Source organism: Podarcis gaigeae, assembly GCF_964106915.1.
Source record: "Podarcis gaigeae genome assembly, chromosome: 7".
In the NCBI taxonomy this organism is placed as follows: domain Eukaryota; kingdom Metazoa; phylum Chordata; class Lepidosauria; order Squamata; family Lacertidae; genus Podarcis; species Podarcis gaigeae.
The window spans coordinates 33,190,682-33,202,777 of record NC_139683.1 but is presented as its reverse complement, the minus strand read 5'-3'; the positions used below and the strand labels follow the sequence as shown (position 1 = coordinate 33,202,777).

General features: G+C 46.5%; 1 protein-coding gene across 1 annotated transcript; it reads right to left on the bottom strand.

Moving 5' to 3' along the window:
• Nucleotides 1-284: 284 nt before the first annotated feature.
• Nucleotides 285-6,885, bottom strand: MSC (musculin). The gene is made up of 3 exons (XM_083749535.1): nt 5,995-6,885; nt 2,753-2,844; nt 285-464 (listed from the first exon to the last, which is right to left on the bottom strand). The coding sequence occupies exons 1-2, from the start codon at nt 6,526-6,528 to the stop codon at nt 2,758-2,760; spliced, it is 621 nt and encodes a 206-aa protein (XP_083605661.1). The 5' UTR covers nt 6,529-6,885; the 3' UTR covers nt 285-464; nt 2,753-2,757.
• Between the last annotated feature and the right edge of the window lie 5,211 nt (nt 6,886-12,096).

The following is a 12,096-nucleotide window of genomic DNA, read 5'->3' as shown; positions in this document are numbered from 1 at the left end:
CTCAGTTTGGTCCTAGTGGCCAAAGTAGTCTCTGAGCGGAGTTCAACTCCTGGGAAATTCCTGCTACTGGAAGGGAGAAAGAACGCTAGTAAAAACAAAAAACACCTGAAAGACAGCTCAAGGAAAATGAGGGGGAATTGTCGTGCTGCTTCTGCCAGCTGATGATCTCAGTTGCATTCATGAACAGGAGGAGACTTTCCATTCGATGAAGCCTAGTTAAGAACCAAACCATAATGTGTCCCCATCTCACATCCCTATTTAACTGCTTCACATTCATTCCAGTATAAGTTATTTAAACTGTTTTATTCTTTCTCTTGTTTCTCCAATCTCTAAGAGTTGTTGCCCAATTGCAGCTGGGCTCAGTTCCAGAGAATAGCCCAGGCCAAGAAATAAGCTTTTCACACAGCACCTAATAGAAATAGTTGAACCTCCTCCTCCTCCTCTCTCTCTCTCGTTCACTGTGGCTGCAAATAAAAATGAGCCCAATGTTTATTATGTTAAATGAAAGCATTTGATTTAGCGATTTGATTTTTCTCTGCAGAAGGGAAAAGTAGACAAGAGTTATGTGAATAAGGAAATGTTGTATTGCTCACCTTTCTTCAACAGAAATTCTCCAAGTACAGCAGAAGTCACCATTTCATGTTCTTTTATCACATAACCTAAACTCGAAGGTAAATCTATGCAATGGATTATAATTTCTACTATACAATTAATTGATTTCAGCCTTCTCTTGTTTAGTGAATACCAGATCAACGTGTTGTAAAAACAATTGTCCATAAAGAATGCTATCTGGAGGTGAAATGAAGTTCAATGAGTTGAACCAGAGACCTCTGTTTTTTTTCACCAATGTTATTGGGGGAAACAGTCATTTTTGCTGTCCAGCAACTGAGCTATAGGGATAAAGCATCTTCAGAATGTCACTGTAATCACCAGTTCCAATTATTACTGTGAGGCAAGCCACAAGAAATGCTTTGAAAACAAAGCATTTCAGGATCTATGATCTGGAAGAGGAATAAGTTGTTTCCAACTGGGGAAGCTCAGGAATCTTTCCCAATGCAAATGAATACTGTAACTGCAAAAGAGGACATCACTGATGTCCACAGTGGCAAAGATCAATTATTTCCACTTCAATGTTTCTCCACCTCCAAGAAAAATTACTTACCAGAATTTTCAACAATACTTCCAACTTTCTTGTCACAATGAAGTGACACCCCTCTCCTTTTCATGTACATGCGCACAAACACAACTTCCCATTCCAGGCAAGGTCAATGAATGCTCTGACACACTCTGTTAATCAGTTTGCTCCATTGCAGATTGCAGCCATTAAGTCCAATTCTATGAATATTTCTGGATTTTTCAGCAATTGGGGTTCCCCCCTCAAACCATGACTAAGAATTCATAGTATCTTTGCAACAAAGCTTTTAATATCATGTATAAAAATAGAGTTATTTACATTTGAAATACTGGTTACTACATCATTCGCAAAAGGAACTCCAGAAAGATTGATACCTGAAGCTTGAGAGAAGTGGGGGAAACACAGCAGGTTTGGAAGTTCCAAATCTTCTAGGTAAAGGTTAAGGTACCCCTGACCATTAGGTCCAGTCACAGACGACTCTGGGGTTGCACGCTCATCTCGCTCTATAGGCCGAGGAAGCCGGCATTTGTCTGCAGACAGCTTCCAGGTCATGTGGCCAGCATGACTAAGCCGCTTCTGGCGAGCCAGAGCAGTGCAAGGAAATGCCGTTTCCCTTCCCACTGGAGCGGTACCTATTTATCTACTTGCACTTTGACGTGCTTTCAAATTGCTAGGTTAGCAGGAACAGGGACCGAGCAACGGGAGCTCACCCCGTCGCAGGGATTTGAACCGTCGACCTTCTGATCGGCAAGCCCTAGGCTCCACCCGCGTCCCTTCCAAATCTCCTAAACCATAATAAAAGTACCACCTTCTTGCATAGCACTTCTTCCCCAGTCTGAAGTGAACAGGCTTCCTGTTTCAGGTTAAGGGAACTTCACGCATCTTTGCTGAATGCATCCCACTGAAAGTAATCCGCACAAAAATATGATCACTAGCCCTCATCCAACAAGAATTTACCAACGACTTTGATCCATGATCTACTTAAGACCTCATACTTGCATAGAAGAAAATTTAGCCCCAACAACTTCATTGAGAATAGATATGGTTCGGCTTAAATTCACTTGATTAACTGCATTTGTGGAGTAGGCTGTAAAGGAGCAGCTGGATTCTTGCTACCTTTTCATCTTAGGGTTTTTTGTTTCTTAACATGGCTAAAATGATAGAAGTAGTCTTACTATTGCATAGCTGCCAAGAACATAAGATCAAATATATTATAAATTTTGAGTTTTGCACACTAGTCTAGAATACCACTTTCCTTTTGGCATACAAATAACACTGTTTGGGATTAGCTTGTACAATCTATATTTTTGGTCCATGCTGTTAATGCTAGTGGAGTTGTCCTCCTGTATATCTTCAGTTAGTCAAAAAGGCTTTGGAACAGTTTCTTCAGGTAATGATGCAGAAAAATGCTTTTCCAAACCCGCCAGTTTAGCTGAAGCAGAAAATTCAACAAATTCCCTCTTTCCTTCTTCATTATATTTTTAAGTGCATTTTCCCTTCGAAATGAACAAGGAGAGGGCTTAAACACTGAGCAGACTTGATTTCTTTGCATCAGTTTGTTTTGGTCCATACAAGTCAGGATGGTTTGGAAGCATATCCAGCAAGAGTATTGCTTACTTTAACTAAACTGTAGTTCCACATAATCTGTTGGTTGTTGAAACCTCTTTGGTATCACTTTCTGGTCTTCCTGAAACCACAAATGGCCAGGTCTGAAATTAAAGCGGTATTCAATGTTAGACAGAAAGGCGAAAATATGCAAACATGCAAACAACAAAAATCCTATTGCTATTTCTGTTCCAGCCCCCAGTTTCAAGAAAAGCATTTTCTTGAAAGGGTGTTTAAAAGTCACACAGCACCCCTTGAATCGCATTAACTTTCTCTTTAAGGTGTCTGATTCTGCTGGGAGAAAAAGTGCTGAAGGCTTAAAGCTTTTCTCACGTTACGCTGTTAACTGCAGCCTATACCCCTTGGCAAACACTAATGAACCTCAATCTGGTTTTGTATGCATAACTCTCCTCTGCTTTATTCCAAAATAACGCAAGGCAAGGCAACCCAGAAGAGTATGTTGGTCCAGCAGAATGCAAGATGTTTTGCCTCAGTTTGTTTTGGTCTGTTGGCCAAGCAAAATGCAAAATTCTCTTTACAAACTTATCTGATGTTTCAAGGTGATTAGGCAAACTTCTGCCACGTGTTATTGGTATTTTGACTTATCAATTTCTCTTTTTGTAAAAGCAGAGCCTTGAAATCTGGTACTTACACTGTCAGTGTAAGTAGACTACTCATGACAGCAACTGGGGGGGGGGCTGAAGCCTGCTACCAATTTCAAGTTTACCCCCATTCACAGAACAGAAAGAACCTAGTTGTTAATTTAAACACTCTCTCTTGTCCTTACTTTCTGTAGAACTGACACACATTGGCAAAATATATATTCAATATAATATTACACTGAAGTTCAGTAGGATTTTTTTCCATTGATTTTTAAAAGCATTCATTTATGGAGGTGTATAAGACTATTGTTCACACATTAGCTTTGTTGAAAATGACTACAACTGTCTTTCAAACAGAGAAGTGGTTCAAGTGAATGGGTCTAGATATATGAAGCTCAAATTCAAATCCCCATGTGGCTACTAAGCTCATTGTATGGCCTTGAAGAACAAGATGTTTCTGGCCTAATCTAGTTCACATGCTCACTGTGAAGCTAGAACTTGACAGAACTCCTTAGAGGAGGGGCAAGTTATGAATGTACTAAGTGCAACTTAAGCCTTGATGCAGTTTTTTACACAGATGTATATTTTAAGTGTGTCAGACAGCTTAAGAAATCATAAGAGCTTTCATGTGTAAAATCTGCATATGAATAATATTCTGCCAGAAACAGATCCGCATCGTAAAATCAAGTATTTTGTTTCAGTATTCTTGGACCTGAGGAATTAATCCTAACCATGTATACTTAGAAGTACACTATGCATACTTGGGGTTGGAGCATCTTCCCTGTGAGAGAAAACCCGAGGAGATTTAGGTTGTGTCCTTTAGAAACCAGTGACCACATTAGAAGTTTTAAAAGTTAGGAACTGCATGGAGAAAAAGAGAAAGGAGCCCCTCTCTCAAATTAGGACCATCCAACAAAAATCAACAATAGGGTCAGGACAGGCAAAGATAATTCCTCACCCAATACATAACTTAGTGAATCTATTACCAAAAGAATATGGTGATTATATTATAAATTAAGCTAGCAACAGGTGTACCTATTCTGGGACACATTAAAGGACAGCCATCACTTCCATGCTCCACTTCTGACCAATCTTGGCCACTGCTGGAAAGAGAAAGCTAAACAAGACGGAGATTCATCATCTCATCCAACGAAGCAATTGTGTTTTTCTATGTGCACACTGAACAGGTTAGCATTTCAGAGCTTTAAAATACTGTGCTCCAGAGACAAGCACAAAAGATACACTCCACTGCTGTGCTAGGAGACCCACAACTGCTTAAAACCCAGGAAGAGAACTCTCAACAGACAGGTGGGAATCCATAGACAGAGCTCCTACTGACAACATGGAAAAGGAGCCAGAAGTTCAAGCCTCCCTTGGAATACGATATAATCAAGGATGGGGGACCTCTGGTCCTCCAGCCAGTGGTGGATTCCAGCTGCATCAGCTCCAGCCAGCGCAACCAACTATCAGAGATGAGGAGAGCAGGGAACCACAATTTTCTCACCTCAGATTTAAATAAAATCACAGAGATTTTTTTAATCCACTCAAGCTTACACAAAAACTCATGAGTCGCCTTTTGCTGTGCATTATCAAAATGGTTAGCAGGTGATAAAGCTCTTCCAACTCTAAGGCTACTACAGTTCCCATGTCTGCAGCACAGATGTGTATTATTACAACTATTACATTCTTTCTAGTTTGCAGTAATTTGTGTATACTGAGAGAATGAATGATTCTCAAAAGTTTCATTTGTTGCCTTAGAAAATGACTGGGGGTTGCTGCTTAGCCACTAATGTCTACAGGAGTAACTGCTTCCTCTGACAAAACAAGAGGCTGATTTTAAAAAACAAATTAGATCTTAATAGGCATATATGGGTCATATTAACTAATCACCTGTGTCTAGGAAAAAGCCAAACAAGAATTCCTAAAGTGGCAGGTGCCAGGTTCAAGTTCATATAGGTTGGCTTAAATTCCTGGGACTTTTTGTTCATGATCCCTGTGTGGCGTTTAAAATTCAAGAAGCCTGAGGTGCCCGTCTACACACCACTTTCTGCTCTGCAAACTCTTGACACCGAACCATAGATGTGTGAGCCCTGGCATGATTCTGTGGTGACAGAAAAGGTGCACTCTGCATGTGTTCAGAAGCACCCTTGGTTTAATGTGCCCAGTAGTGATGTATGGAAGTAAGAGCTGGACCACAAAGAAGGCTGATTGCCGAAGAATTGATGCTTTTGAATTATGGTGCTGGAGGAGACTCTTGAGAGTCCCGTGGACTGCAAGAAGATCAAACGTATCCATTCTGAAGGAAATCAGCCCTGAGTGCTCACTGGAAGGACAGATCGTGAAGCTGAGGCTCCAATACTTTGGCCACCTCATGAGAAGAGAAGAGTCCCTGGAAAAGACCCTGATGTTGGGAAAGATGGAGGGCACAAGGAGAAGGGGACGACAGAGGACGAGATGGTTGGATAGTGTTTTTGAGGTTACCAGCATGAGTTTGACCAAACTACGGGAGGCAGTGGAAGACAGGAGTGCCTGGCGTGCTCTGGTCCATGGGGTCACGAAGAGTCGGACACGACTAAACGACTAAACAACAACAACAACAACAACAACACAGCAGCTTTGCTCCGCGGGCGCCTTCCCGCGAGTAGCTCTTACCAGGTTGACGGGGTGCACGTAGCCCTTCTCGTAGCGGTCTTCCTGCAGCAGCTGCCGGAGGTGGGCGATGTAGCTGGAGGCCAGGCGCAGCGTGTCCAGCTTGGAGAGCTTCGTGTCCGGGGGCACCCAGGGCAGGCTGGTCTTGAGGCGCGAGAACGCCTTGCTCAGCACGCGCATGCGGGCTCGCTCGCGCGCGTTGGCCGCGTTGCGCTGCGTCTGCTTGCACTCGGCCGCTCCCGGGCCGCCGCGGCCCGACGCCGGAGGACGCTTCCCGCCGCCGCCGTTGCTTTCTCCCGCCGCGGGCGCTCCCTTGGCTCGCTTCTTCTTGCCGCCACAGCTCGTCTCCGCGTCTTCCTCCTCGTCGTCGTCCTCCTCCTCCTCCTCCTCTTCCGCGGCGGAGGAGTTTCCCGCCGAAGGGCAGGGCTCGCCTCGGGGACGCCGCTTGGAGCGGGGCGGCCCCGGGTAGTCGAGCTGCAGCCCCCTCAGATCCATCTCCGGCAGCTCCTCGGCGTCACTCAGGGAGCCCGTAGACATGACCCAGCCCCACACGCCGAAGTGGGGCGGGAAGGAGGAGGAGGAAGGCAGAGCGGCGAGCGGGAGCCCGCCGACCAAGGCTCCGCTTCCCACCCCCCCGAGAGAAGCTGCTCGACGGCTTGGAGGGAACCGTCTCCTGACAGGGCTATATGGATAGATAGATAGATATGCGCCACAGCGGGGCGTACCATCTGCGTGGGGCAACCGGGGGGAGACCTCGCGCTCGCGTAGCCCGAGTGGCGGCGCGCGGGGGAGACTCCGAGTCACCCCCCGCCCCTCTAGACCTGGGAGGTTCTGCCTGCCTGGGCGACGCTGCGCTCCATTCAACAGCGCCTGTCTGGGTCGCGGAGGCTTTGGCCGCCTGAGCAGGGGGTGCTGCTGCTGCTGCTGCTCCTCCTCCTCCTCCCCTTGCCGTCGGGGTGGGAGGGGGCGATTTCCAGCCAGTAAAAATCAGCAAATAAGGGACTCTCGAGGGACAGTCAGCATCCTGCCAAAGGAAAGTCCTGCAGATTGTGGAAGGGTTTTTATTTTATTTTTGCGCGCCCTGGGTGCTGCTTACACTGGGCGCCGCTAGGAGAGATGAGTGGCGTTGGGTGGCGCTGCTCGCTAGGCAAAGGGGATATGAAGTTGGCATGGAATGGGCCCATAAGAAGAGGAGCCCTGCCTGAATCAGGCCAAATCCCTTTCCAGACCAGTATATGGCTTCCCAAGGGGGTCGCCAACCTGATGCCTGCGGGAAGCCTTGGAGCGCATTGCTTTCGAAGGCCAAATGACTTCGATTTAGGCTGATGGTCTCACGCCCTTTAACTGGCATCCTAATGCGGGATGCAGCCCTAACCCCACTAAGTGAAAACAAGGGGACTCCTTAGTAGACATGGATAGAATTGCGCAGCCACTCAAGGTGAAAATAGACTTCTGAGAAATGTGTTCAGAATCGAGATAGTGGCCCCAAACGAGCCTATGCTGAATGGCGAAGTTTCATAATATAGTAAAAAAAAAATAAATGAGTAGGATCTGGTTAAGGACGGAAAAAATATATTTTTCAAATTTCATGGATATTGTGAACTGAGCTCTTAAGTGTTCAAAGGCCGATTTTTTAAAAAGAAAAAAGATCCGATCATTCACAATTGCTACCTAATGCACACTGAGGCAAACGGATTATTATATGGTCGATTTTGTACCTGCTGCAGATTTTGATTATCTTATTTGTTACCAACCCCCCTCGTTTTTGTTTATAACGCCATCCAAGCCTGAGCAGTTTCCTTGGCAGTAACCCTCCTTTTATTTGTGTCAAATGCCTACGAATCTATGCATGTTCAGCTATGCATGTTCAGCCAAGTTCCTCTGAAATCCACAGGATTTTTGCCATTATCTGTAGCAGAAAGGGAATGTAGAAAACGAAAATGTAGAAATCGCCCTTTGCCTGGAAGTGAATCCCAGTGAAAACAAATGCATTTACTGTTCAGCAATTCGTATAGAATCGCGATGTTATGGGAAATGGCTACAAACGATTTGGAAATTTACGCTCCGGCGACACAAACAATTATCGCCTTTTGCTTGTCGTTCACGTTACTTGGAGATAAGGCCCGTTCACACCAGGAATGCTTTGGCAGAGCTCAGCCCTGTGAAGACACACAGCCTTGTAATATGCCAGAGGATAATAAAATTATGGGTTCCACTGAACATGTGCAGGTTGCTCCTGCTGCATCAGCGAGTAAATACAACCACCCACACACGCAATCTAGGACTTGTTTTAAGGACAGGAGTGTGACTGTCTGGTAAACTTGACTCATCCTCTGCACTTTTTAGTTTCTCAAATTAATCAGCAGCTCCTTCAGTCCATATAAGTGGAGTGGAACCATCATTTATTGGAGGGCATCAAGCATTCAGAGGTTATGATCCAGCGAATCAAATGCTTGTTTTGTATTTATTCCAGTGCGTCTTTGTCTCCATAACTGCACCAAAGTGGCTATATACAATTGTTTAAAAAGTGATATGCTAAAACGAAAAACCAATCTATAAACACACATTTTTAAGGCGACCAGCAGACTAAAAACAGGAGGAGAAAATTTATAACAGCATTTTTTAAAAATGCTTCCGAAACGTTTTCGGCTCAGAATCGTTCAGCCCCAGGGCTCTGTTCCCGCGGGACACAGAGGCAATCCCACTCCCCTTGTGAACTGCCGCTCACGGCCTCCCGCTTCAAGTCCGAGGCTGCGATCTTCCACACACTTCTTGGATCAACTCCCCTCCCAAACCCGGGGGACCTAATTTCTGAATGCGCAAACATGAATAGGATCTTCACAACGTGACCCACCCCTGCGGCCGGGCGAAGAAAGTTCCCTGGCGCAGCGGAGCCGGGGCTGTGGGTGTTCCTCCGCCCCCGACGGCCACAGCAGGTGGGGATCTGGGTCCCGAATTCCTGCATCTGCAACCTTTTCGTTCCATCCGCCTTCCCACCAGACTGGCGTTGGCACCGCCGCCATCTCCCTGGCCTTGCAATTCCTGGCACCACCGCTTCCCACGATGGAGCCGCTTTCTAACTGGATTTTGCAACCCCAGTGTCTCAGGGAGGTTTCCCCTTCCCACCCCCCTTCCTGCTCTTAGAAAATGCCGTTCTTTATTCGGAGCCTGCCCTCCCTTTCTTTTCACGGGCAACTCTCTCCCAAGCCAAGAATATCGGTGGAAGAAGCTCTGAAATGCACCCGGCGTCCAACTTGGCACTTGGAGGCGCTGAACTTGCGCTGACACCGGCTCCTAAGCCCTGTCTCGGCTTCTTCTCCCAAGCAGGTGGCTGGCTGGCTGGCTGTGCCACAAGCCCGATCCTGAAGAGCACCCGCGGAAGAGCCGTATCAACACACACACACATATATATCCCGGAGGTTAGATGTGTAGGTTTCGCCTCTCCGTTTCTCCGGATTGTTTATACAGGTGCAGTCTGAACTCTTTCCTTACTAAAGATTAATGGGAAGGAAAGTGCTGGCTATTTCTAAACAGTGGTGGAAATGTCGATGCCCGATTGCACCCTTCTTTTGCCACGCTGGGAGAGGCCTGTCTCTCCCTCCGTGGGCTGAACTTCACAGGCGGGAGCGGGAGCGGGTGGAGGGGACCTTAAAGACTACCTCCCAAAAAAGAGAGACCTTCCGGGGCTTAAGCTCATTGGGAAATGACGCTCTCTTCGTCCCATGCTTTCATTGCAGAAGCACTCAGGCTCGATGTGGAGGGTGGTAATCGGCGAGGCACTCTGTACATGCTCAAGGGCATTCCCACGACAAAGCACTACTTTGGATGCTGGCCCAGCTGAAGGCGGAGGGAATCGCCAGTTTCCCACTTTAACAAGCCGCCTGAAATACTAGAGAACGTGGCCCTCCCTCCCTTTTTCTCCTCCTCTAAATTTTGGTAGTACTTGTGTAAACCAACCCTGCAGAGACTCCCCCCCCCCCGTGCGCGTGCGTGGTGCTCCTTTGGCTACCTACGGAGTGGCATGGGGAGACTTGGGTTTGCCATTATTATTAATATTATTATTATTATTATTATTATTATTATTATTATTATTATTATTATCGTCATCAACTGACGGTCTCAGCAGGTAAATGAGTTCGAGAGAGGAGCTGGTCCACTGACAAGGAGGAGGAGCGAATGGGGTCGCTTGACGGATCTCCGCAAGCCCCTCATTTGTTCTGCGCTTGAGCAGCGCCAGCGCATCAAGTTCCAAAACAAATCCTTCGCCGGGGACGGAGAATAACGTCATGCTTCGGCTGGTTCGATGAAGAATCCATAGAAAGTTGCAGCAGCTGCAGAAGGAGGGGGGGGGGTGACCCCCTGCGGAAGCCTGCGTGGCCGGGCAACCATATACCGAACTGTGTGAACCGGGTTCAAGCGCGCCGGCCTCATTAAAGGCGAACTCTCTCCCTTCAGCCCTCAGTACTCCGAGACTCAAATCTGCAGTAAGCACCTGCAGTTTAGTGTTTAGCTCAAGTCTCAAAGGTCTTGGATACAATATTGCTATCAGCGAGTTACAGAGATGAGACCTATCCATTGGCACACTGTGGGGTTCCTAGCATTTTGATTTCCTCCAAGGAGCTCAAGGCGGTGAGTGACAGAGCGCACGTTTTTTGCGCGCAAAAGGTCCCGGGTTCAAGTCCTGCCATCCCCATATCTGAAACCCCGGAGAGCCACTCCCAGTTAGCATCCACACTACTGAGCCAGAAGGGGGATTTATTTGCAGTCTCCGATGATGCTACCTCTCCCATTTATCCCCAAGCTGAGAGTTGGCGACTGGCCCAGGATCACCCAGTGAACCTCCTGGCTGCGTGGGCATTTGAAACAAGGTATCCCCGGGAGACTCTAAGCACTGCACCACACTGCCTTGCTGCACGAGTAAAGGGAAAATGCCATGGAAAAGCCACGCACTGAGCTCGGAGGAAAGTGTGGTGCGATCCCGTGCACATTTATTTGCATTAGAGGTGCATGGAATTCTGCAAGAAATAAACACAAATAAACATATTTAGAGAAAAAGGTTTTCCTCCCTCTCGCATATTATTAGAACTCAGAGGTATCCAACGAAGCTGAATGTTGGAAGATTTAGGACATTGGTATACCAATGAATACCAATTAAAATAAAATTAGACCAATGTATGGAGGATAATGCTAGCCCAAATGGCTATGTTCTGCCTCCTCTGTCGGAGAGGCACTATGGGAATCACGCAGCGTGCTGTTGTGCTCAAGTTCCGCTTGCTGGCTTCCCATTGCCACGTGGTTGGCCACTGTGAGAACAGGATGCGAGACTAGATGGGCCATCATCTGAAGTCCTGGTGATGATGTTATAGTATATTTATACTCCGCCTTTCCCCCCTAAGGAACTCAAGGCGACTCAAACAGATAAAGAACCAAGCAAGACTAAAAACATAGATCCAGACATAAATCCTACTAGGTTAGCTAGCAGGCGTGTTTAAAGATCCTGTTGCCTGCCTAAGTGAGCTCACTGAGCTTTCAAGTAAAAGCAGTTTAGACTATAGCGATGCAGCGAGGCCTAATTTCAAATAAGACGGCTTCGGAGATGGGAGGGAAGGCGGGCGTGCCAATTAAGACCATTGTAATAAGCCTTAATAATGGCCCCAAACACTTTTCAGCAAACCTCAGGACTTTCGTGAGAATGAAAGCCACGAAGTGAGCAAAACACAAGAGCTGTAAGCTCTGAAGATCTCAGCGCGTTCCTTATTGTTGGCGATGCACCATCTTGGATGTCAGAAATCCTTTTCCTACTAGTACAGCAAATAAATTAGTTCAGCAACCATCACGAAATGACTTGCAAAAGTGTCTGCCAGGACCAGGAATAACTCTTTGTTAGTGTCTTGATGCGTTAAACATCGAGTTCTCAAATTCAATGGCTTCTCCACAATGGCAGTGTAAGTCCAGTTAAAGTAGCTGGAGAGCTTAAACACGGATGACGATTGCTCTTTTAAATGTCTCTAGGACCGCAAGGCCAAAGTAACAGAATGGCCCGTGAAAGTACTGTTGACCTACTTCATTTCACTAGGTGGTTTGTTCACACGTGAATGCTCACCG